The sequence below is a fragment of the Lathyrus oleraceus genome, chromosome 2 (genome assembly GCF_024323335.1).
Source record: "Lathyrus oleraceus cultivar Zhongwan6 chromosome 2, CAAS_Psat_ZW6_1.0, whole genome shotgun sequence".
Classification (NCBI taxonomy): domain Eukaryota; kingdom Viridiplantae; phylum Streptophyta; class Magnoliopsida; order Fabales; family Fabaceae; genus Lathyrus; species Lathyrus oleraceus.
The window spans coordinates 188777588-188804510 of NC_066580.1; the positions used below are offsets into that span (position 1 = coordinate 188777588).

General features: G+C 36.3%; 1 protein-coding gene across 3 annotated transcripts; it reads left to right on the forward strand.

Annotated features, from left to right (window-relative positions):
- The first annotated feature begins 4473 nt into the window (after positions 1–4473).
- LOC127118800 (uncharacterized) lies at positions 4474–26923 on the forward strand. 3 transcript variants are annotated; one of them, XM_051049052.1, is made up of 14 exons: positions 4478–4699; positions 4768–4925; positions 5025–5098; positions 5252–5335; positions 5478–5558; positions 5938–6018; positions 6539–6631; positions 13465–13644; positions 21880–21947; positions 22047–22098; positions 25879–25932; positions 26024–26116; positions 26297–26363; positions 26485–26923. In XM_051049052.1, exons 2-14 carry the CDS (start codon positions 4784–4786, stop codon positions 26574–26576), a joined length of 1161 nt encoding a protein of 386 aa, XP_050905009.1. In that variant the 5' UTR covers positions 4478–4699; positions 4768–4783; the 3' UTR covers positions 26577–26923. The 3 variants fall into 3 exon arrangements, with proteins under 3 accessions (XP_050905010.1, XP_050905009.1, XP_050905008.1); XM_051049051.1 differs by having other exon boundaries at positions 4479–4925; XM_051049053.1 differs by lacking the exon at positions 13465–13644 and having other exon boundaries at positions 4474–4925.

Consider the following 26923-nt stretch of genomic DNA (forward strand, 5'->3'; position numbering starts at 1 on the left):
TGTTTACTAAACTTCACAGTAAACACGTTCGTGTCGACAAAATGGTCAAACACTTCGCTCGTTGGTCGAGGACCGATTATGGTAGCTACGTCAAATAGTGTTGGTATGAGCATGCCACATCACATTGCCCATTCTGGAACTTTACCTTATTCAACCAATTGATGTAATTCGACTAGTTGGTATAACTAAAATCTAATGGTTCTTTCATGGCTGCTAAGGGTTTTGTTCTATTGTAATAAGGAAACAACTCACTAACCCTAGCCACATTGATGTTTATATCAGGAAAAGGGCTAAAGAGATCATGTGTAACCTCATAAATGGTGAAAGAAATCAATACATGTGATTTCCAAATAAGTGATTTTTCCTTCTGAAGAGGAGGCTCAAGAACATATAACTGGTTCCTAGTGAGAGTGGGAATGATGATGGAGGCAACCACGGGGACTTATGGCTTAGAAGATGATTTACAAGCCATTTTTGTGAGAGGAAGTTAAGTTTTGTAAAAGAAAAGTTTGAGAGCTTCGTGAGAAAATGAAGAAAGTTGGAAGAAAATGTTAGAATAATAAAAGGAAGCTATTTATAGTTTCAGAGAAAAGAAACAATTCAGTTTTCTTGAAAAAGAAATAAAAAATGAACTTTTTTACATGTGTCCAACTAAAATGTGATGAAGTGGGAATTTGGATCTCCAGCATGACCCATGATTTCCTTGGAACTCGGAGCCATGATGGCTAGTCTGAACCTACACGTCTGAAAAAGACGTTATATGGAGTAGCCATGATGATAATGACATCATCGCACGACTTTGAACAGTTTGGAACTTAAAAAATGCCACTGTCTCTTTAAAAATAAAATTGAACATGACATTTTTGGGGGACAATTTGTTAGCCAAGAAATTCCAAAAGAGGATATTTGACAAAGAAGCCAGGTGGGAATTTCTCAAAACATAGGCTAAGGTCAAGATGCTTCAACCAAAAGACCTACCAAGCAAACAACAGTGTTCGACGTCAAAGATTATGATCAAGGACTTAGAAAATTTTCAAGAAATTCAGCGATGCATTAAGTTCGATAGGTTAAAAGGGTTTGACAAGAGGAAAATTCAAATTTCAAACTAAAGTAACTCCTTTTTGGTCTTATCCAAACTACCAGAGACATGTCTAAATCAATCAAAGATCAGTCACACATGTAAAGATGACGTGTCAGACGTAGAATTATTTGAACATTAGAAAATAGTTAGTTCATAGAATTATAAATAGAGATTCTAGTGTTAGGATCAGAGGTGGCAAAAATATTGTAAACTTCGACATACACTCAAAGTACTCGCACATAAGAGAGAAACGAGTTTCCTGAAAAAAATATACTTGCCTACCATTTTTACATTTATGCAAATACACCTTTTTTTTCTGTTTAAAGTCCTTTTTATACTTATTTCTTTTAGCACTCAAAGACTAATTTCGACACAGTCAAAATCAGTTTGCCAGTTTATTTTCATAACATAGTTGTTTTATTGAAAATACCTAACATTTATTGCAAGCATTCCGATAATATCGAATGCATATTTTCTCTTCTTAGAAACTTAGCACAAACTTCCCCTAGGATTTACTAGTTTGGTATTTTAATTAATTAACTCGAAACCAAGTGATTGTTTACCAAAAACATCGGTGAACACAAGAATGAGTAGGTTTGCAAGGATTCTTTCATTGGAGACAAAATTCAGGTGTTTGTGGATTAGAACTAAACTCTTAATGCCAAATGTTGGAACTTGGAACCATAAGATTAATGAATAATGGAGAAATTAGAGTGTGGATAGGGAAAAAGGAAATTGAGAGAGAGAGAGAGAGAGAGAGAGAGAGAGAGAGAGAGAGAGAGAGTTAAGGGTAAAAATATTTTTATTAGTTATTGATGGTGATGCCTCCAAGGCATTTATACAAATATTACAAAGTGATTGAGACTCAAATAATATAGGTCAAATAACAGAAAAATAAAAAACTCGAGTTTGTAACTAGTTACACAAAACTTGTAACTGATTACAGCTGAAACAAACTGAAATTAACTAACAGTGGTAACCGGTTACTACAAATACGTAACCGGTTACACCAACTCCAAAATCACTTTTCTACTACTTATTTGACTTATTTTGACACCTGTAACCGGTTACACCCCGATGTTAACTGGTTACATCACTTGAATTACTTAAAAACTCTTAGTAGAAACAACCTTACCAAAACTGGAGCAAACACAAAACACCGACCACAAAAAACAACCACACCAACTGCTAAACAACAATAACTAGAAAACAAATTGCCACCACTATCAGAACAATCGCAAACAACCAAAGAAATGCAAGATTCTTCTACTAGACAGAGCTAATTTAGAATTGCAAATAGAACAAAAAACAGTCTGTCGCTGCTTTTCTCACTAACAAGCCAAACTAACTTGAAAAAATGATCAAAAACACACTGCGCAAAACAGACGCAAACCGACTTCCTCCACTTCGAAACAGACAACCTCCATAAGACTTTAAAATAAAAACCAACAAGCAAAAGCTCCCAACCTTTTATTATATAAATCGATTAAACATGAGAAAATTATGGATAGTTTTGATGATTATTAGCATTTATTTATTATTATTAATTAAAAAAATTTCTCACTAATTTATTTTAAGTAACCATTAGCCCCTTCTTTGTTAGTTTTTACTTATCATTTTTATTTATTTTTAATTATAATTATTTCTTTTTTAAAACCCTAACTCATGTTTTAAGTAACCAATAACTAGCCATTTACCATTATTTTCTTTATTCAATCTTTTTTTATTTTTGATTATTATTATTTAATTATCAGTATTATTAATTAACCTACAAAATAATATTGTTGATATATTGAAGAATTACGTTATAAAATTGATTCCACATGACGAAAATATATTTAAGTGTTAATAATCCATGTTCAGTAGCTAAAAATAATAATGGTTTTGATCATATTCACAATATTGAATTTCTTAACACCGTTAATTCTTTAGAATGATCAAATCATGACTTAAAATTCAAAACTCAAAACTCAAAATTAGTGTTCCAATAATGTTGTTGGCAAATATATGTAAGTTTATGTTATGGTCAATGTTTTAAAAACCGGATCGGATATTGAATCGGATAAATTTGCGGTTTAATGTTTAATTGGTTCAAACGGTTAAACCTATGATCGAACCATTTATTAAATAAATTAATAATATAAAATTAAGTTTTATAGATATGTCACACATAACCATACATTCACAACTTATTAAATATTTCAAAAATCTATTACAAAGTTAATACAACAATATCGATAATACATATAATAACATAATATAATTCTACAATTCATTTAAGAATAATTTGATCAAATTAAAAAATTACAATAAAAAAAGTTAAACTAATTCAAACCAAAATTAAAATAATAAAATATAATAACGAAAATAAAGTTAAAATAATTAAGAATACTAAATTAAATAAGATAGAATACAAAAAATAAATAATACAATATACTTTATTAAACAAAAAAAATGAATTTGAGTTGAATAAACAAGTCTTAATTGACAATGAACAATATTGATTTGAACCACAATCAATATTGAATTGAATATCGTGATTATGTTTAAAAGTGACGGTGTGATAATGAATGAGTGTAGTCGAAAGAAAAACCATAATGGAGTGATAAAATTTAGAAATTTGTATAATTGTAAAAAAAACATGTAATTTTTTTTGTGATTGAAGAATATATGTTAAATTTTGATATTCACATATTAATTAATTAATTATTTTTATTTTATGTATTTTTTTAATCGGTCGGTTTTACAAAACCGACTCTGATTCTTTGGTTCGAATGATTTTAGATGGTTTAATCTATTTTTTGTTTAATTTATTTCGATTCTAATCCATTAAATTTTTTGAAAGATTAACTCAACCGGATTCATCTCTGATTCTCGATCCAACCGATTGAATCGGTCGATTCAATCCGATTTTAAAAATTGGTTATGATATTCCAAAGAAAACATTTTTATATTTAATGTAAACAAATTATTATGTTCGTCTCTTTTGCAATCACTACCCATTAGAGTTAATGACCATGTCTTTGAAATGTTGTTATATATCCTCTATAATATGTATTTTAAATAATTAATTATTTGTTGTTGTTTCACGTGTTACTTTAAGTATTCATTTCAACATGTTTATATACGATGATATAGGACATGTGTCCCATAAATTTATGATATAGTTTATAAAGAAATTTTTTAAACTTAAAAGACAAGTAAATAATACATATTAATATCTATTAAGATTTATTTTTAAATTTATTTCACTATTACAAAATAAGTTGAGTAAATTCTCTATTTCAAATTTATATATAATTATTAAATAGATAATTAACTTTAGTGCATCAGAGAAGTAGTAGCATATTTGATATTTTCTATATTGTATTATAGATATTTTATTTTCTTCTCCAATAAAAAAAATTCCGACAAGCAAAAAACCTCGCCAAATTAAACTTCAAAAGAAAATAATTTGGATGAAACCAATTGCAACCGAAACGCCCCGTTACAGTTCGACGAGAGGAGCGAAAAACAGTTTCGATTGAACGGGGTGTTTTTTCAATTCCAACAACTCTAAAAAATTGATCATCGATAATCATCATCAAATCAAATACAAATTATAATCAATAAAATTAGGTTAGATCTTTGATTTGGATCTTCATTTCTGAAATCTGAATCTACAAAAATAATAATCATCAATTTAGGTGTTCAAGTTCAATCATGGATGGCATAATGAGCAAGCTTCGCAATCTCGATGCGTATCCTAAAATCAATGAAGATTTCTATTCTCGCACGCTTTCTGGCGGTGTTATCACTCTCGCTTCCTCCATTGTCATGCTATTGCTTTTCTTCTCCGAGCTTCGTAATTCCTATTTTCCTTTATCGTATTGTTTTTTTTTTCTTTTGTTATTTCCGTAATGTTGAATTGAATCTCATTATTTCGTTTTTGTTACTGTTTTAGAGCTGTATCTTCATGCCGTAACTGAAACTAAGCTTGTTGTAGATACTTCTAGAGGAGAAAAGCTGCGTATTAATGTAATCTTTAGTTTAAATTTTTCATTGTTGGAAAATTTGTATTACAGTGTGTTTATTGTTTATATATGTTGAATTTGTGATGTAATGAGGGTTGGATTGGTTGTTTCGCGAAGTAATTGATTTTTTTTTGTTGTTTTGATGGTGAAAGTGCAGTTTGATGTTACATTTCCCGCACTAGCGTGTTCTGTACTTAGTATCGATGCCATGGACATAAGTGGAGAGCAGCATCTGGATGTAGTATGTATCATTAGAAGAACTTGCTGGTTTAATTTTGTTTTGTTTCAATTTCCCGCTTGAACACTTGAACGTTCTAATGCATATGAACTTGAACAATTTGTAATGTGTTATTTGTCTTTTGTCTTTTGATGCACGTGTTCAGAGACATGATATAATCAAGAAAAGAATAGATTCTCATGGCAATGTGATAGAAACAAGGCAAGATGGAATTGGTTCTCCCACGGTAAATTTTATGGTTATTTATCTTTGTTTTGACGAATGTATTATGTAATTCATATTTTTTATATCGGTCAGTTGATTTCTGCTGTTATTAGATTTGCTTTCTTTTCATTTTTAGTTTATGTATCTCATATTGTAAACCATTTATTAAAGTTTTCACAAGCTTGACTAGCTGAAATCATTGACAAGATATATTTCTCTTTTGGAAGTGAAATTTATGAATGGTCGCATGTCTCATCCACTTTAAGATGCAATTCTGTTAAGTTTTTCCCGATCGTAACATTGTACTAGTTGCGTTTTATCTATAATTTCTTCATATCTCCCTTGCTCATACTTATTTGTGGGGCAGTTTCATATATCAGCATAACTATTTCTCTGCCCAGATTGACAAGCCCTTGCAAAGACATGGAGGCAGGCTTGAGCACAATGAGACTTATTGTGGATCCTGTTATGGTGCTGAGACGGTAAGCCTGGTTTAAAGTAATGTTTTATAAGGATAAGGATGTTATAGACTTATATTTTAATTCCTTGTTTATATATTGATTTCTGGATAGAAGAGAGTGAAGTTTGTTCGTTGTTTTGTTGCATAATAACTAATAAGAAATCTGGTATACTTTCCTCTCCTAAAAATTTATCAAAACCTATTTGTTCTTGATAAACAGCTTTTAACAAGGCTGGATTAGTAATCAAGTCCCTGCAACTTTCTTTCTTCTAGCTAATAGTATAATACTACTCTGTACTTAAATATAAGCAAAAATGCACATGCATTTGGTCCAAATGTGGATAAAATACAATTAGTTTTTGGCTTATATTCAAGTCCATTGGGGGGTAGTATTGTCTAGTTTTGATTTAATACATGATAGGATTTTATGGCGCCAGCAAATCCATGTAGCTGATTCTATCTAGTGGGAAAAACTTAATTGATATTGCTGTTATATTCATGAAATATTCCTATTTCCTAGCATCACATATTTATGCTTGCAGACAGATGAGGAATGTTGTAATTCCTGTGAGGAAGTTCGTGAAGCATATCAAAAGAAAGGTTGGGGACTCTCAAACCCAGATGTAATCGACCAGGTTTGTCCTTATAACATTTTGACTTTCAACTTTATAGTATTTCCTAAAACATCGTTGAGAAATATACTCTGGGTGGAAGGAAACTTCTTCATACTTTAAAATCTATGCATAAAGAGTTCCAAAGTTCATAGTTTATAAGTACCCAAACACTTGAAGAACCCTCCCTTAGAAGCTAGCAATCATATTAGAGTTATATCTTAGGATATGAAAAATCAGCACTATAGAATAATTAAGGCCAGCCTTAAATGTAGAGCTTGAATGATTCAACTCTTGAATGTTCAACTCCTCTTGTATAAATAGAGCATCATGCTCCATTCCAATTCAATATAAAAAAAACAGAATTAGTTTCTCTCTTTTCTCTTTTAGCTTTCTATCTCTTCTCTCTCATATCTCCCTTTAATATGGTATCATAGAGCTTTGGTTCTATCCATGGCAGCGACTCCGGTAACTGCAGCTCCGGCCACCGCAGCATCTCCGGTAACTACAGCTCCGGCCACCGCAGCATCTATGTCATTCCAACTCAAAATCACAGAAAAACTTGATGAGAAGAATTTCCTACTTTGGCGCCAACAAGTAGATCCTTTCGTTAACGCGAATAATCTTCAAAACTACCTTTACCTTCGTGACATACCGAATCAATATCTAACTGATGAAGATCGTGCAGCTGCTCGTGAGAATCCTGCGTATCGCACCTGGATTACGCAAGATCAGTGGCTTATGACGTGGCTTCAATCCACGCTTTCACCTTCGATTCTTTCACGTGTTCTTGAATGTGTTCATTCCTACGAGCTCTGGGAACGTATTCTTGCGCATTTTCAAAAGCTTACACGTGCGAAAGCAAGACAACTACGAGCGGAACTCAGATCTACAACACTTGAAGACAACTCTGTTGGTGATTACCTGGTTCGCATCAAGGTTCTTGTTGATGCGCTTGCTTCAGTCGGAGATCCAGTTCCAGATCAGCAACACATTGATGTGATTCTTGAAGGTCTTCCTCAAGACTTTGCCTCTGTTATTTCAGTCATTGAAAGCAAGTTTGATTCAGTGGAACTTGAAGAAGTTGAAGCTCTTCTTCTTGCTCATGAGATGAGATTCAACAAGTATAAGAAACACTCTCAAATGGAGGTGGCTGCCACAGTGAATCTCACTCAAGCTAATTCTCAACCTGAAACTGATAACTCCAATAACAAGAACACTGAACAAGCTGTGAATTCAACCATTAATCCAACCTATTCAAGAGGAGGTCGCGCATCTGGCCGTGGTGGTGGACGCGGCCGTGGGAGAGGTAGGTTCAGCAACATTCAATGTCAAGTTTGCTTCAAATATGGTCACCTTGCTGCTAACTGCTATCACAGGTTCAATCAACAGTTTCAACCTAACATACCTACTGATTTTCAAACAATGAACCTACAAAATTTCTACAATCCGTATCAACCAATTGGTGGACCTCAGTTTGCTCAGCCCATGGTTAACACTTGGTCACGCCCAAGCTATCAACCAAGACTTGCTCCTCTCCCTGTTACTCAGTCACAAATCACTCCCAATGCTATGATTGCTAACACAGCTTCAGTTCCAAGCAGTGCCTGGTTCCCAGACTCAGGAGCTTCTTATCATGTTACCAATGCTTCTCAAAACATACAGCAGACCACACCTTTTGAAGGTCCTGATCAGATCTTCATTGGTAATGGTCAAGGTTTGCACATTCACTCTTCAGGATCTTCTTATTTTCCCTCTCATTCTAAACCCAACACTCCATTAGCTCTTCATAATTTACTGCTTGTTCCTTCTATTACAAAGAACCTGATAAGTGTCAGCAAATTCTGTCTTGATAATAGAGTTTTCTTTGAGTTTCATGCTGATATGTGTTATGTCAAATCTCAGGCTACCAATGAAATTCTGCTCCAAGGTCGTGTAGGAAGTGATGGCTTGTACCAATTTTCCCACCTTCAGCTTCTTAAGTCTCCTTCAACAAGTCAAGTCTCATGTCTCACCTTAGACTCTAATGCTCCTGTTTCAAGATCTGATTCCAGCACTAGTGATAAGGTTTCAGTTTCCAATCAAAATGTATCAGCTAATAACTCATATAATTCTCAACATACTTGGCATTTACGCCTTGGTCATCCAAATCCTAATACTATGAGACTTGTTTTAGCTCAATGTAATATTCCTTATTCTAATAAAGCTGAATCTATCTTTTGTTTTGCCTGCTGTATGGGAAAGGCACATAGGCTGCACTCCCCTCAATCACAAACTCAATATCACTCTCCTTTTGAATTAATTTTCAGTGACCTATGGGGTCCTGCCCCAGTCAAATCCTCCCAAAACTTTACCTACTACATCACCTTTGTTGATGCATACACTAGATTTACTTGGATCTATTTGCTCAAAAATAAATCTGAAGCCTTAACTATCTTTAAACAATTCAAAGTCATGGCTGAATTACAATTTGGATTTCCTATTAAATCTGTCCAAACTGATTGGGGTGGTGAATTTCGCCCATTTACAAAATTTCTTTCTGATCTTGGCATTATTCATCGTCTAATTTGCCCTCACACTCATCACCAAAATGGTGTAGTGGAGAGGAAGCATAGACACATTGTTGATCTTGGTTTAACTCTCTTGAGTCATGCCTCTTTACCTCTCAAATTTTGGGATCATGCCTTTTTAACTGCTGTCTACCTAATAAATAGGTTACCAACCATGTCTCTCAATCAACATATACCATATGCTGACCTTTTCAATCAAAATCCTGACTATAAATTCCTCAAAGTCTTTGGGTGTGCTTGTTTTCCTCTCCTTCGCCCATACAACTCTCAGAAATTTGACTTTAGATCCCATGAATGCCTTTTTCTAGGGTACTCTACAGCTCACAAAGGTTAAAAATGTCTCTCCCCAAGTGGTAGAATATTCATCTCTAAAGATGTCCTTTTCAATGAGTCCAAATTTCCTTACAATGATATTTTTTTTCCTAATGTTTCTCTCCCCTCATCAACCATTCCATCCTCTTCTTCATCTAAAGTAACCCTTAACACACAAGCTCTCCCTAATGTTTTTCCCGTTCCTACTGCTTCCACTACCTCACACTCCTCTTCTTCTTCTCAATTCAATTCCAGCCACACACCTACTGCCTCTGTGTCAGCCAACCCTATAACACAAACAGCCAGCACTAATCCTACTCCTTCACCCTCTTCAAATGCCAACAATCAGCCCACTACTACCACTTCACCATCCTCCTCCTCTATTTCTGCTCCTAGGGATCCTAACCTTCAGCCTCTCCCCACCATACTCATCCTATGACTACTAGAACTAAATCTGGTGTACCCTTACCTCGTCTAAATCCTTCCATTTTTCTTGTCAATTCTGAGCCTAAGAGTGTTAAAACTGCTCTCCAAGATCCTAAGTGGTTTGCTGCTATGCAAGATGAGTATGGTGCCTTGATAAGGAACAACACTTGGTCTTTGGTACCACTGCCTGCTAACAGGAAAGCAATAGGCTGCAAGTGAGTTTTTTGTGTAAAGGAAAATGCTGATGGGACAGTAAATAAGTACAAAGCTAGGCTTGTTGCTAAGGGGTTCCATCAAGTCCATGGATTTGACTTTAATGAAACTTTCTCCCCTGTTATTAAACCGGTCACAATTAGAATTATTTTGACTCTTGCTCTCACTTATAATTGGCCTCTGCAGCAATTGGATATAAACAATGCCTTTTTGAATGGCATTCTTGAAGAGGAGGTCTATATGATGCAACCCCTTGGATTTACTGCCCCTAATTCATCTCTGGTTTGTCACTTGCACAAGGCCTTGTATGGCCTCAAACAGGCCCCAAGGCAATGGTTTGAAAGACTCAAAACCACTCTTTTATCCTTTGGATTTCTGAACAACAAGTGTGATACTTCATTGTTCATCTACGAGCATCACAGTGCTGTCATTTATATGCTAGTTTATGTTGATGATATAATCATCATAGGAAACTCTCCTCCTCTCATCAAGCAAATTACTCAACAACTAAATCATGTGTTTTCTCTCAAACAACTTGGTGACTTGGATTATTTTCTGGGCCTTGAGGTGAAGAAACTGTCCAATGCTAATCTCCTTCTCACTCAATCTAAGTACCTAAGGGACTTGCTAATCAAAACTGATATGGAGAATTCCAATCCAGTTGCTACTCCTATGGCATCCACCACCAAACTCATCAAAACAGGGTCTGCTGCCTTGTCTGATGCCTCTCACTACAGGTCCATTGTAGGGGCCCTGCAGTATGCAACAATTACACACCCAGAAATCTGCTATGCTGTTAACAAAGTATGTCAGTTCATGGCACACCCCTTGGAGTCCCATTGGCTAGCTGTCAAGCGTATTCTACGCTATCTAAAAGGCACTATCACCTCGGGTTTATTGTTCACTCTTGCCTCCACTGTTCCGTTCTCTCTGCAGGCCTACTGTGATGCTGACTGGGCTGCTGACCCAGATGATAGAAGACCCACCTCTGGGTCAGCTGTGTACTTAGGCTCTAATTTGATCTCTTGGTGGTCTAAAAAGCAAATTGTTGTTGCTCGTTCTAGTGCTGAGGCAGAATATCGCAGCTTGGCGCACACCACAGCTGAAGTTTTATGGGTTCAAACTTTGCTAGCTGAACTAAAAATTCCCTTGACAACTCCAGCCATCTATTGTGACAACCAGAGCACAGTTGCTATGGCTCATAACCCTGTTCTTCATGCGAGAACAAAGCATATGGAAATTGATCTCTTTTTTGTAAGAGAAAAGGTCCTTAATAAGTCTCTCACTGTCTGCCACATTCCTGGTGTTGACCAGACGGTTGACATCCTCACCAAGCCTCTCTCAAGTTCAAGATTTATGGAGCTCAGCAGCAAGCTCAACCTGTCTGCCTCAAGTCAGCCTTTGCAGCCACCTTGAGCTTGTGGGGGAGTATTAGAGTTATATCTTAGGATATGAAAAATCAGCACTATAGAATAATTAAGGCCAGCCTTAATTTAATAGAATAAGAAAAGTTCAGCACTATAGAATAATTATGGTCATCCTTAAATGTAGAGCTTGAATGATTCAACTCTTGAATGTTCAACTCCTCTTGTATAAATAGAGCATCATGCTCCATTCCAATTCAATATAAAAAAAAACAGAATTAGTTTCTCTCTTTTCTCTTTTAGCTTTCTATCTCTTTTCTCTCATATCTCACTCTAATAAATCAAAGGGAAAAAAAGGGAAAAAAACAAACTACGTAAATACTCCACCCAACATCCCATGCCTCCATGTGGGACATGGACTCCCCACAATACCCAAGTCTCTACAGCAGTTCTCAGACTTGCTGCCTGTATATTACATAACCAATTATTTATATTCAAAATATTTAAGCAGTTCTCAGACTAGCTGCCTGAATTATATTACATAATCAATTATTTATATTCAAAATATTTAACTATATTTGAGATCCTGATAACATTGTGCATATTTATACTAATCTTGATGTTCATAATTTATAAGTACCCAAGCACTTGGAGAACCCTCCCTTAAAAGCTAGCAATCTATGAAGCCTAGATACTTGATACGATACGGATACGGAGATACAAGACAATTTTAATATTCAAGAGACGGTACGGCCAAAATACTTTAATAAAATATATTAAATTTAAAATAAAATAAAAATATAGAAACATGACTAAAATAATAATAAAGATTCACTTACTAGAAATGATCAAAATAACTGATAATTACATCTTTTCTGTACCAATTAGAATATAACGAAAATATCATTAGTACTATCCAAAAAGAACATATTAATAATATTTAGAAAGACCATCATTGTCTAAAATTTAACACTTCGCAGTTAACTCTAATGGTGCCGGTCTCCTCTCTCCCATTCCCATCATCGAGACGATGAAGCTTTCTATTCTGTTCTGACTCTTCATTTCTTGACATGTTCTCATTCCTTTTATGTATTTTTTATTCTTTTTTAAAAAGAAAAATAGGAAGGAAAATGTTAAAAGTTTTGTGTATGTTACTGTTCTGTCATATCTCGCACCTATTAGTTCCTTTCCGTCGTATCTTATGCGTATCATGCACGTATTGGGGAATATTGGACACGTATCGGTGTCGGATACATGTTGGACACTGATATTTTAGCAATTTTGGCGTATCGGGGTTTCACAGCTGGCAATCAAGGGAGACGAAGCAAACCACTTAAATACTCCACCCAACATCTCAAACTACTCAATGTGGGACTTGGACTCCCCATAATACCCAAGTCCCTATCAGTCAGACTCCCTGATTCATTACATGACAAATTATTTATATTCAAAATATATAACTATATTTGAGATCCATTTGATCACATCGTGCATACTTTACTAATCTTGAATTTCAATTGAAATAGTTTTTCTGCCACCTGCAATGCAGAAAATATGGTCAGTGCATTAGTTTGTTTTACTATGTTTTCATTGTAAAGGAAAGTAATTTTCCTGATGAATCTTGTTTCCTTTATAGTGACATTTTTATTATTAAATGTCGAATGAACTGTTGTCCGCAAACAATCATTATTTTGTAATGCAGTATTATTTGTTGATGAATAACCAATTGTGGTTTGTCCTTTTGTAAAGAGTTAATCTTACAGCTTGTTCACATTGCTTGTTATGTTTCAAAGGATGGTGATTTTTTTGTCACTTCACCTTCAATTTATATATGCATGTATATGTCTCCTAATTTATTGTTAAATCTAATTGGCTATGCATGATGCTTTTTTCCCCTATCTATTCTGCTTCCCAAGTCAAATTATTAATCTGATATGCCCATTATGGTGTCTGGTATGTATGCATCACTTAGTGCAAAAGAGAAGGATTCTTAGAAAGAATCAAGGAAGAAGAAGGTGAAGGATGCAATATGTATGGCTTCTTGGAAGTAAACAAGGTGGCAGGGAATTTCCATTTTTCTCCTGGGAAAAGCTTTCAGCAATCTGGCGAACATGTACATGACCTACTGGCTTTTCAAAAGGAGTCATTTAATGTAAGACATGATATGATTTTTATTCAACATTGGTGACTTTTTATTGCAATTTTACTGCATATATTTTATAGCTTGATGTCCACATGACGAAGTACAGTGAGTAAAGTGAATAGGGTTGGAGGGTAGGAAAGGAATTCAATTCAGGGGCTGAGTATTTGGGTGATTCACATCTTAGAAGGGGTGCTCTTACTTTGACAGGATCATATACTTTCTTCCTTTTGCAAGGAGATTCATCTCCATCCATTTTCATTTACTTTACTCTTTCTCAGAATTTGGGTTGGACTTAACTCATCCCTACAAAACCGGTTTGTAAGGTGAGGATTGCTTCCATTTATACACACAACACAAGCCATATCTCTAAGTAATGTGGGACTAAATCCACCTCTTCAAAGCTAACACAATGAAGGTGTTAGGGGCTGCAATGAGGCAAGGAAGAAGGCAACAAGGTGGTAGTAAAATCTGACTCTAACGCAGATGGAAGACCCACTTGAAGAAGGCAATAAGGTGGTAGTAAAATTGTCGGATACCAGCTTGAATGTGGATGTGAAGAAAATGTTGATAATCATAACTAGAATCAGATCCAAGCTCGTGTTGATAATCATAACTAGAATCAGATCCAAGCTCGTCCACTTTGGAAAAGGAAGGGCATGTGATGATGAAGCTATTGTCATTGGTAACAAAATCTAATGTTACTCCAATGATAATACAAACAGAGGAGAGTCCTAATGGGATGCATTGTGGACAAGCAAGAAGGAAAAGAGGTGTCAATCGTGCAGGTTTGGATTCACACATTGTTCAACCAACAAACCTCTCCAAAAGCATTTGATAGATATAGTATAGATAGGGATCAGCGTTGCATAGGTACGGGTACGTATCCAGTACCCGTACCGGGTACTGGTACGGAGTATGGCATTTTAAAAAAAAACTAAGGTACGGGTACGTTAGTATAGTTTTTTAAAATACAATTATAAAAATAACAAAGGTGTTATATTGTTTAAATAACAACAAAACATTTAAATTACAAAACAATTTACTTAAAAAAAAGTTAATATTTGCACAATAACATAAATAAAGTACACTTATAAAGTATTCATAAATCATGATATCATTAAAAAGAACGGCTTCTAGTTCAGGTTTATCGAGAGAAAGACTAACGACTTCAAAAATATCAACTACATCAAATAGTTCTCATTCATCTCCACCAATATTCCACATTTTTGTTGCTCCAACATTATAAACCTTAATATGAGAAGATAGATATTTAAAACCTCGGTCCTCTTTGAATTGAGCTTATTCCTTTTCAATGAGTGAATAAATTTAATTGTGCTCCAATTTCTCTCCACAGAAGATGAAGAACTTGGTTGTGAAAGAACTTTTTTATTTCTAAATAGAATAATTAACGTGACTTTTACTTAGAAAAAAAAGTCCAAATTATACCATCCGAAAAAAATTAAAAAAATTTGGGTACGTGGTACCAAATATGTACCAACTTAAAAAAAAAACAAAAAAATCGGTACGTCTTCGGTGCGTACCGTACGCGTACCGTATGAGTACCGGTATCCGGTAAGTACCCGGTACCGGTACTTTATCTAAAATGGAGTACCCGTGCTTCAGAGATAGGGATTTATTAGTTTCTATATTTAACAGTGCTGAGCTGTATTAGTTTGTTACAGTTTGTTAGTTTGTTATAGCTTTCCCACTCTATATATAGAGTGTTCATTGTATCACTATTATTATGAAATACAATGAGAGATTCTCTAACTATCTTCTCTAACTGCATTATGCACTTCTATCATGGTATCTAGAGCTTTCTTTTACGATTTAGCAAAACGCTTCCATGGATCCTCTGTTTTCGTCTTCGCAAGTGAAGCTTTCACACTTGATCTCAGTAAAGCTTGATGACAAGAACTTCAAGCAGTGGAAGCAACGGATCGATGGCGTTGTTCGTGGTCATCACCTGCAACGTTTTGTCACCGTGCCGGTGATTCCTGTCGTTATCCGATTCTGATTCAGCACTTCACGATGCGAATTCTGCGTATCTTGATTGGGAACAACAAGACGCACTCACCTGCACGTGGCTTCTATCCACCATCTTCGATTCGCTTCTACCAAAGCTCATGGATTGCAAACATTCATGGCAAGTTTGGACGGAAGTACATCGTTATTTCAATACGCTTCTCTCCACCAAAGCACGTCAGTTACGATCGGAATTGCATCGTCTCACGAAAGGAGCGCTTACGATTGCATAACTCATGGTTCGAGTTCGTGAAATAAGTGAATCACTGATTTCGATTGGAGATCCTGTTCCCCTTCGTAACCTAATTGAAATCGTCCTCGATGCACTTCCAGAAGAATACGACTCCATTGTTGCAGCTATTAATAGCAAAGAAGAACTCGGTTCTCTTGATGAGCTGGAGCCGTCGCTTCTTGCGCATGAATCGCGATTGGAGAAGCTGTCATCATTGAGCTAGCGACTGTGAATCTCACGCAGGTAGCGCCACCGTCTACGACGGTCACCACCGATCCCTCTGTCACTGAAGCGTTTCCTCAAGGTACGAGTCACGTTACGGTCAATGTTGAGAATCATGGTTATAGCGCGCGTGGAGGTCGTTCTAGTCGTGGAGGTGGCCGGTACGGCCGTGGCGGTGCTCGTTTTGGTAAAACGCAATGCCAGATTGACAAATCTGGACACGGTGCATCTATCTGCTATCATCGTTATTCCAACTGCAGTGGTGCTATTTATCAACCTCAGAGAGCTCCCTACAATCCTTTTCTAATGCCTTCACGCCCTATGTATCAAACTTCCTTTGGTTATAGCGCTCCCAGAGCCCCTCCTCCTAGGGCTTCTGCACCACAAGCTTTCTTTACGGGTTCTGATGCTAACTTCAGCAATCAATGGAGGTATCCTGCTTCTCACCATGTTACTCCTGATGCCTCAAATTTGTCTGGCTCTATTTCTTTGCCTGGATCTGAGCAGGTCTTTATGGGAAACGGCCAAGGTTTGTCTATCAACTCTGTTGGTTCCATGTTCTTTCCTTTACCAAACTATCCTAACATGTCTCTCACCCTTCAAAATCTTTTACTCGTGCCTCACATCACCAAAAACCTAATGAGTGTAAGCAAACTCGCTCAAGATAACAATGTTTTCTTTGAGTTTCACCCAAAATTCTGTGTTGTCAAATCACAGGCTTCTTCTGAAGTTCTTCTTCGTGGTTTATTGGGAGATGATGGCCTCTACAAGTTCCCCAATCCTGCCACTCAAGTATCCAAGTCTACTCCCAGTCTTAACACATGCTTTAGCTCAATCTTCTTCTATGAATAATTGTAGTACAACTTGTACCTCACCTTGTACTCCTTTAGCACATAGTGATGATACTTCCGGTTGTATGTTTAATTGTATTCCTTCATGTAATTCTGCCTTATTCAATAATAATATGCATTTTTCCCAATTCTCCCCATATCAATGCTACCACTCATAATACTGATTTATCTTCTCAGCATGTTAATAGCTCTTCATCCATCGCCAACAATAAATATGTTTTGTGGCATACCAGATTAGGGCACCCATATCACCATGCTCTTACTGAAATTTTAAAACTGTGTCACCTACCTATCCCCCCCAAACCCCTTGCTGAACTGTGCACTGTTTGCTGCTTAGGCAAATCCCATAGGCTGCCAACTTCCTTATCTACCACTGTGTACAGTCAGCCCTTTGAACTTGTGATTTGTGACCTATGGGGACCAGCTCCCATGAAATCTTCAGGTGGCTACACTTATTTTCTGACCTGTGTAGATGCTTTCTCTAGGTTTGTTTGGGTGTTACCCCTTAGACTCAAATCTGACACCCTAACTCAATTCACCCAATTTAAGAAAATGGTTGAACTTCAATTCAACTGTCAAATAAAATGTGTTCAAAGTGATGGGGGAGGTGAGTTCAGGCCCTTTACTAAGTATCTCACTGAGTTGGGTATTATTCACAGGTTTACATGCCCACATACACACCATCAAAATGGTATTGTTGAACGCAAACATCGCCACATTGTTGAAACTGACCTTACCTTACTTGCTCAGTCTACCCTCCCATTAAAATTCTGAGATCATGTCTTTGTCACAGTTGCTTACCTTATCAATAGACTCCCTAGCCTCACACTTGACAATCACTCCCCTTACTCCAAATTACCTAACAAACCACCTGACTACTCCACTCTTAGAGTGTTTGGATGCTCTTGTTATCCTTTCCTTCGGCCCTATAACTCACATAAATTGGACTATAGGTCACAAGAATGTATATTTCTTGGATATTCTACAACTCACAAAGGGATATAAGTGTCTTGCATCTAATGGACACATTTACTTCTCCAAAGATGTTTTGTTCCATGAGTCAAAATTCCCTTACTCCACTATGTTCCCTACTACTTCTCAATCTACTCCATCCTCTTCTTTTCCTACTGTATCTTGTCTATGCCATCTCTCTCCTCTATTCCCGTCCCTCCATAGACTGTCAGTCTCTCATCTTCTTCAGCCAATTCTCAACAATCCATTCCATTCAACACTGGATCTGTGTCCCCTCCCAGCTCTTTGCCATCTTCTGTGACTTCTGGTCTGTGTACTACCCCTAACACACCCAGTTTATCCTCCCATTCCTCCTCTGCACTTATTACTTCTGATCCAGCTGGTTCTCCATCTTCACCCCAAACTTTGTCTCCTGGTTCTAGCCCTGATTCTCCAATTACAAATCAACCTTTCATCAATCCCCTAAATGTTCATCCTATGCAAACTAGGGCCAAAAGAGACATTACTCTACCTAGACTCAATCCCACCCTGAACCTTACTCATATGGAACCAACATCTGTTGGCCAAGCCTTGGCTGCTCCCCATTGGTTTCAGGCAATGAAAGAAGAGTATCAGGCACTGATGAAAAATCAGACTTGGACATTGGTGGCATCATCTGATTCCAGAAAATCCATAGGCTGCAAATGGGTTTTCAGGACTAAAGAGAATCCTGATGGCTCTATAAACAAGTACAAGGCCAGACTTGTGGCCAAAGGTTTTCATCAAAAGGCTGGATCTGATTTCACTGAAACATTTTCACCTGTAGTTAAGCCTGTTACAGTCAGGATTGTCTTAACTCTTGCAGTCACCAACAACTGGACTATTCAACAAATTGATATTAACAATGCTTTTCTAAATGACACTCTTGAGGAGGAAGTATTCATGCAGCAGCCCCCTGGGTTTGAATCGGCTGATAAGTCTCTTGTATGCAAGCTAAATAAGGCTATCTATGGGTTAAAACAGGCTCCCAGGGCCTGGTTTGACAAACTTAAGAGTGCCCTTCTTCAGCATGGGTTTCAGGCCAGCAGGTGTGATCCCAACTTATTTTTGCTGAATCATGGTAGCCTTCATATCATGATACTTGTCTATGTTGATGATATAATCATCACATGAAATTCTGCATCCTTTATAGACTCTTTGATCAAGCACCTTAATGCTAAATTCTCTTTCAAGCAGTTGGGAAAACTAGATTATTTTCTTGGCATTGAAGTTACCCACTTGCCTAATGGATCCTTACTTCTCTCTCAAACAAAGTATCTCACTGATTTATTGGCCAAAGTGAATATGTTAAATGCAAATCGCATGCCTACTCCTATGATTTCCAGCAGTAAACTCTCAAAAGTGGACTCTACTGCAGTTGTTGACTCTACTCAGTTCAGGTCAGTTGTTGGTGCTCTGCAGTATGCAACCTTAACTAGGCCTGAAATTTCTTTCTCTGTAAATAAGGTTTGACAGTTTTTGTCAAATACTTTGGAGGAACATTGGAAGGCAGTCAAGAGAATTTTAAGGTACTTGAGTGGTACCATTCATTATGGCCTCCTTATTCAGCCAACATCCACTAAGCAGCCTTTGCATTTACTAGGGTTCTGTGATGTTGATTGGGCATCAGACCCTGATGATAGAAGATCTACTTCAGGACATGTGTTTTTCTTGGTCCTAATGTGGTGTCATGGTGGTCTAAGAAGCAGCAACTTGTGGCCAGATCCAGTGCAGAAGCAGAGTATCGTAGTATGGCTCAGTTGGCTGCAGAATTGATCTGGGTTCATTCATTGCTTAAGGAAGGAACTACATTGTCCTTTTCAAGTGCCCAAAATCTTGTGTGACAATCTGAACCCAGTCACTCTTGCTCACAATCCGGTTATGCACAACAGAACCAAGCATATGGAGCTCGATATCTTTTTTGTGCGTGAGAAAGTTCTTAGCAAAAGCCTTGTTGTGGCTCACATTCCAGCTCATGATCAGTGGGCTGATGCACTGTCTAAACCCCTATCTGCAGCAAAGTTTGTTCCCCTGCATGCAAAGCTAAGAGTGTTCAACAATAATGATTTGACAAGACCACCCCTAACTTCTAAGGAGGAATGATAGATATAGTCTAGATAGGGATTTATTAGTTTCTATGCATAACAGTGCTGAGCTGTATTAGTTTGTTACAGTTTGTTATAGCTTTCCTACTCTCTCTATATAGAGTGTTCATTGTATCACTATTATTATGAAATAGAATGAGAGATTCTCTAACTATCTTCTCTAACTGCATCATGCACTTCTATCAGCATTTAATTTGAGGTCATTGAGGGAGTGGGATGGGTCTTCAACAGCGACAGAGCTTTGGGTCTGTGAAGTTCCGGTCCAAATACCTCCAGTAGAGCCACCAGACAGAATTGCAGTTTCGACGCCACTGGCTGTACCACCTAGCTCGAGTACTCCAGTTGTGAGGTACATGTTGTCGGTTGGACTCAAACTGATTTGTCGGCCAACATATATAAGAGCTGCTGGACCAAAGCACAGTGCTAAGAACAAAAGAAGGGTAGCAGATTGGGTGCACGAGCCGATGGCTAGGGTAAACAGAGAAAGAGGAGGAAAAGTAATTGAGGCAAAATGAGAAGGGTACCCGGGCAACCGCCCCCCTAAAGTAATGAGTCAAACCCAATCCAATAATGAGAAGAGTCGAGTCTTTGCGAAATGTGGAATGAGTCTGCAACGTTTTACCCAATTGAACTCTATGCAGGTGGAGGGGAAGCACTCCAAAAACAAGAAGGTCTAGCATTAATGGGTCAGGCCAATGTGAGGAAAAGAAAATGTGGTTGTTTGTACACACAAGGCTTATTACTGCAGCAGCAAGGAGAATGTTTTTTTTTTGTGGCAAAATACATCCCAAAACAGAGCATTTGACCCTGGGGAAATTTTTTCTGTTCATGCCTAGCTTGGTTATCATCCTTCAAGTTATGGGACCCTGGGGAATTTATTTTTCTGTGTGCATTTCTTTCATCTCGAGGCCAAGTTGAATTTCATAGGAAGTGGTATTGATAAGAATGTCAAAAATGTTATAGAATGAATGGTTGGAGGGGAAGCACTCCAAACACAAGAAGGTCTAGCATTAATGGGTCAGGCCAATGTGAGGAAAATAAAATGTGGTTGTTTGTAGACACAAGGCTTATTACTGCAGCAGCAAGGAGGATGTGTTTTTTTTTGGCAAAAAATACATTCCAAAACAGAGCATTTGATCCTGGGGAAATTTCTTCTGTTCATGCCTAGCTTGGTCATCTTCCTTCACGTTATGGGACCCCGGGGAATTTATTTTTTGTGTGCATTTCTTTCATCTTGAGGACAAGTTGAATTTCATTGGAGGTGGCATTGATAAGAATGTCAGAAATGTAGTGAGTATAGAATGAATGGTTAGAAGGGAGAGGAGAAATTATAACAAAACTGAAAACAGACATACGGCGCTTTCGGGTTGAAAAGCAGGAAAAGAGGTGAGGTGATTTCAAAGGAATTGAGGTGGGAGTGTGAGAGCTATAGTGAGGATGAAGTTGGAGTTAAGAGGATGTGTATTAGGTGATTCCCATCTTAGAGGGTGCTTGGATGTGTATTAGGTGATTCCCATTTTAGAGGGTGCTTTCACAATGGAGAGAGTATCATTTACTATCTTCTTTTTACAAGGAGATTCATCTTCATCCATTGTTATTTACTTTGCTGTTTTATTCATTTTGTATTAAGGATTAATCCCTAGTTTGTCATTAATTACATTTCCATCAGTTTCATTTATCATTGTGTTTGTTTCTATTTTAGTTAATGATAAGGTACATGAAATATAAAAACAATGAAAATAGTTGGTTTTGCCAATAAAGTATCTTCCATGACTCATCATATTTCAAGATTCTAACTTGTCTAAAACGTCTAATGCAGTTAACTCACCACATCAACAGAATAGCCTTTGGAGACTATTTTCCTGGTGTTGTAAACCCTCTTGACCGGTGAGCTCTTTATGTTCTAATAGTTGCTAATCAAATTTACTATTTATCAACTTTGACTATTTTATTCAAGATACATTCCAACACTTACTCGATTATCAGCGTGCATTGGAAGCAAGAAACACCAAGTGGGATGTACCAGTATTTTATTAAGGTTAGTAGTATTCTAGACCTGCGTGTATTACATACTAGTTTTATTCTGCAGAGGTAATTTTCAAATTTTAATATATATGGGTTAATCAAGGTTTAATTTACTTGATGGTTAATGCTTGTCTATCTTTACTTCCAGTCCAATTCATAAAAAAAGTTGCTGTAAACTGTAACTTTGTTATTTCTTTTGTTAGTCTTGGTATATGGTTTTGATTTTGAATTCACGAGCTATTTGAATAAAAGGTTAAAATTACAATCGTGAAAATGAATTTTGATCCAGTGATATATTGGAGTATATTTGGGTTGACACTTGACTTGGTATCATGGTAGTCAAAATCGCGATCCTAATCGTAAAATCGTACGATTTTACGATCTTGCAACTCCCCACCGTGCCAGAGAATGATCAGAATCGGTTTTTGGTAGGCACGGCCAGAATCGCCGTGATATCACGTGAAAACGGTAAAATCGTCGTTTCTGTTGAAAACCCTAAAAAAACTTTTTTTTAAATATGAAACGATTCTTTTCTTCCTAATAACTAGGATAAATGATAATAAATAGGAGTAATCAATACTCAGCCACCCAATAATTAATGATTTATTCAACTTCCCAAAATACATCATCATTAGGGTAACTTCCCAAAATACATTTATTCATTCCAATTCATTCACGTTAAACTCTTTCACCTCCCTCACCTTAAATAGAGCCACTATCTCACTCAATATTTCATTGAGTGATTATGACCAACTCCAACCTGAATTGTTTGGAAATTGAGTGAAATTTCATTAAGTTTTCAATTGTTTTTGCTACTGTTTTGAATGTTGTGTTGTTTTGAATTATCTTGTATTAGTTTCAATGAATATTATCCTATGAAATTTTAGTTTTTTAAAGTAATTTTAGTGTTATTTGAATTTTATTTTTATATTATGTTGTGTCATATGCATATTATTAATCTATATGCAAAATATATATGCATTTTTAAATTTGGTAAGATCTTACGATTCGTGTTACGATCCCCCGATTCACGATCTAATTATCCCAACCCAATCTTGAGTAGGATCTCGAGTCTGACTACCTTGCTTGGTATTATTGGTGGAACATTTTCAACATTTACATACAATGTGATCTCATAAAATAAACTTGTTACATTGATGATGATCTTGTGGAAATCCCACCCTGTTCGCATCAACAATTAGGGTTTGCAGATGTGACCGTTATGTTTCATTTTTTAAGGGTATATTAGTCAATTCAACTTATTTCAAGTAACCTTTTCTTCCTGTCTTCTACAGGTATAAACGAGGTAGCCGAAACCCTACCTCAAGTTTTCTGCCACTTACGACTCGACTAGCCACAATGACTTTGAAAATGACCAATCATTGATAAACCATCTTGTCACTTTCATTTCACCAAGAATTTGATCGCTGCCCAGTGCCCATTCACTGTTTTGCCATCAACCAATGATTATTGATCTCCAAAATGTCATATTTACCTATGTCTTCTTGCTCTCAAGAATCCATTTTCTGTTTATCCATCCCTTGATCTTTGCTGTCTTGGCTTCTACAATTCCTTCCACAATCAGAGCATGATCTCCACCCCCTTCTGTGATTGATTTCTTGTTCAGAGTCTTCCTCATCCACCCTACCCTAGGCTTGTTCTTTGCTTTCAATTCTAGCAGGTCAGAGGAATTGTTAGGGTCCTGTTTGAAAAAGTTCTCAAAACTGGACAAAACCGAGTAATCAAAAGAATGAAGATTGCAAAAGAGAAACCTGAAGTCTCTATTTTATGATAATAAGAAAATTATAGAAGTACAAAAGATTCTCAAATGAGCACTCCTCTTTCACACTGGATTAACCAGTCATAAAGGCCAATTAATTTAATCTATTCCCGCCACTCTACCAATTGAGGGCTATTTACAAGGGTGTTAGAATCGAGATCATATGTAATATCGGAAAGGAGTTAGATCTTAAATCGGTGAATCGTAACACAAATGGTAAGATCCTACCAAATTTAAAACTTGACATATCTATTCATAAAAAATAAGTTGTATACTTACTAAAAAAATAATTTGTGGAAAAACACCTCAAAAGACAACAACAGTTGCTCAATCACTAAACAATGTCTAGTTACTAATTTAAAAAATATGACATAATGCATTATCTTTTATTATTATTATTATTATTTTTATTTATTATTATTATTATTATTAAATGTGTGAGTTTATTTAATTGCATTAGCTAAGCGGCAATCTAATTATAATGCGTTGTTATAGTGTGCTTAAGAAACTAAGCGTCACCGTCTCCATGTGTTTCAAATGTGTTAATTTAAGGTTTTTTTTTTGTGTCATTGTTGTTTTAAAGGAAATAGGTTACAATCCCGACCCACGAAACACAACTCCGCACAACATGAACAGAGACGGGGACTCACACGATACTACCGTTTTTACGACTTTGCACGCTGATCCCAATCGCTCCGACCAATTTGTGATCCTTCCCATACGCGAACTTGGACAGCCCTATCAAGATTGCAGAATTGCACAATCTCACGAGTTAGATTGTGATTTTGACTACCATGGCTATTTAAAGACATGCCAAGAATAACCAAAATAACAAGATAACTTAAACAACCACTCTAACAAACTATATTCAACTTGCTCACTTCTCTAACAACTCTTGTCTTAAGTCTTAACTACTGTAATTATTCTTTATTCTTTATTCTAATGCCTTAGCATTAGCAGTGCTTTTTCCTCAAATGTAACTGCAGTACTAATGGGCAGTGAGTTTCAAGGACTGCCAGTCCATAGAAACTGTCAGCTTTTATCGAAAATACAGCAATTGAAATTCTGTAAGATGGTGGTGACTGGTGAGAAATAACAGTCACCACCAAAGCAACTTCTACCACCATCAAAGAAAACAGATACCATTGTCATTTTTCAATTGTTCTTTGACTCTTTATATGATTTTACACTTCATGTGACTACTTAAAGGCATCAGTATTATTATGCCTGCTCCACTTGCAATCATGCACTGTTTTGCTCACTCCTATGGCGTCCAAGTATTACCACTCCTTCAGTGTGATTTATTTGCTTTTCCCGTGTTTTTTTTTTCTTTTGTTAATTTCCAACCACATGTTGTAGGATGTTAGCTATATTTGTCTGCTCTTTTAAAACAGTTTTGGAGTGGCTCTGGCTCCTGTAAACTTGACTGTGGATACGCCCGGTTTAAGTCATCAGTTTACTTGCTGCATGCTTTGTTTTATATCATGATAAAGGCCCTATTGGTTTTTTTAACATTGAGCAACAACACTTTAATTGCTTTACTTGTTTTATATTCTGTCTAATTATACTCTGTTTTGAACAGCTTTTGTTCTTTATAATTAATACAACTGGATTATTGATTTTTTTCCAAAGGAATCTTGTGTGATGAAATATAATATTTTCTTTATATCACACTACTAATAGCAACAATGAGGATATCATGAATTTTATAATACCTATTAGGTTTTATTAGTAGTTCTCATATTCAGTAAGCCAAACACCTTTTGGGACATCTCTCAAAGCATTACAAAACCTTAGGTCCGATACGCCACCTTTTGCCTTTGACTATTTCGCTGCATCAGGAAGATGTTATACTTGTTGCTCAATTCACAGTTTTCTCGGGCTAATTTCGTTGTCTGTAGATTGTAGATTGTGAGCCTTTAGAATTGGCACTTTCCTGTGCAATATGGTAATATTGCACCCACAAAAACTATTATATTCAAATTTTGCCACTTATTTCATGTTGTTTTTCAGGTTGTGCCGACTATGTACACTGACGTCAATGGGAACACTATCCAGTCAAACCAGGTTATTTAGCTTATAGATGTCACTTTTTAATCTTTCTCTTGTATTCTTTTTACAATTACAAACATTATTAAAAGTCAAATTGTTTTTGCAGTTCTCTGTGACAGAACACTTCAGGACAGGAGATGTAGGCCATCTGCAATCCCTCCCCGGAGTTTTTTACTTCTATGACCTTTCCCCAATTAAGGTGGTTTTTTGTTTTTCAAAATTATCATTGCTGTTTGGACAGATATGGAATATCAAAATCAGTTACTGCAACTAGACTTTTCGTTACTGTTTTCTTTAAAGTTTTTGTTTTTCAAATCAGTTTCTCTTTTTATTCCTTCATGCTTTGATCTTGATTATATAGTGGAATTGCATTTTGCAGGTTACTTTTACAGAACAACATGTATCATTCTTACATTTTCTTACTAATGTGTGCGCCATAGTTGGAGGTATATATACTCCTATTCGTCTTCAATCTTGCATAATTGGCTTGCATAAGCTTAAAGGACTTGTATAAATTTGATTTGCATGAATCATGGCATAACCATGCTAGCTGTTTGTGGCATGCAGGTGTTTTCACTGTTTCTGGAATACTAGATTCATTTATCTATCATGGTCAAAAAGCTATCAAGAAGAAAATGGAACTTGGTAAATTTAACTGAAAGATCTTTTCTCAACACATACGTTGTTGTTGGAGTACTTTCCAGGGAATGGCTCTCGAAATCTATTCAAAGAGGAAGATCAACTAGTGAATGAAATCCCCGGTGCGGTTCTATGCGTTCTATCCGTTTCAAGATAAGGATTTTGTCCTAAATCTTTGTCATCAATGAAGGTAGAAATGCTTGATCATATCTTGTACAACAAATGATACTTTTCCATGATTCCTATCTTTTCTGAAACAGCTGTGATGATGTAATTCATGTAAATCTTACATACTTTTTTGGAGAGTAAAAGGGCTTTCATTTTCCTATAACAAAAGGAAATGTTATAGGAAAATTTAAATCTAAAA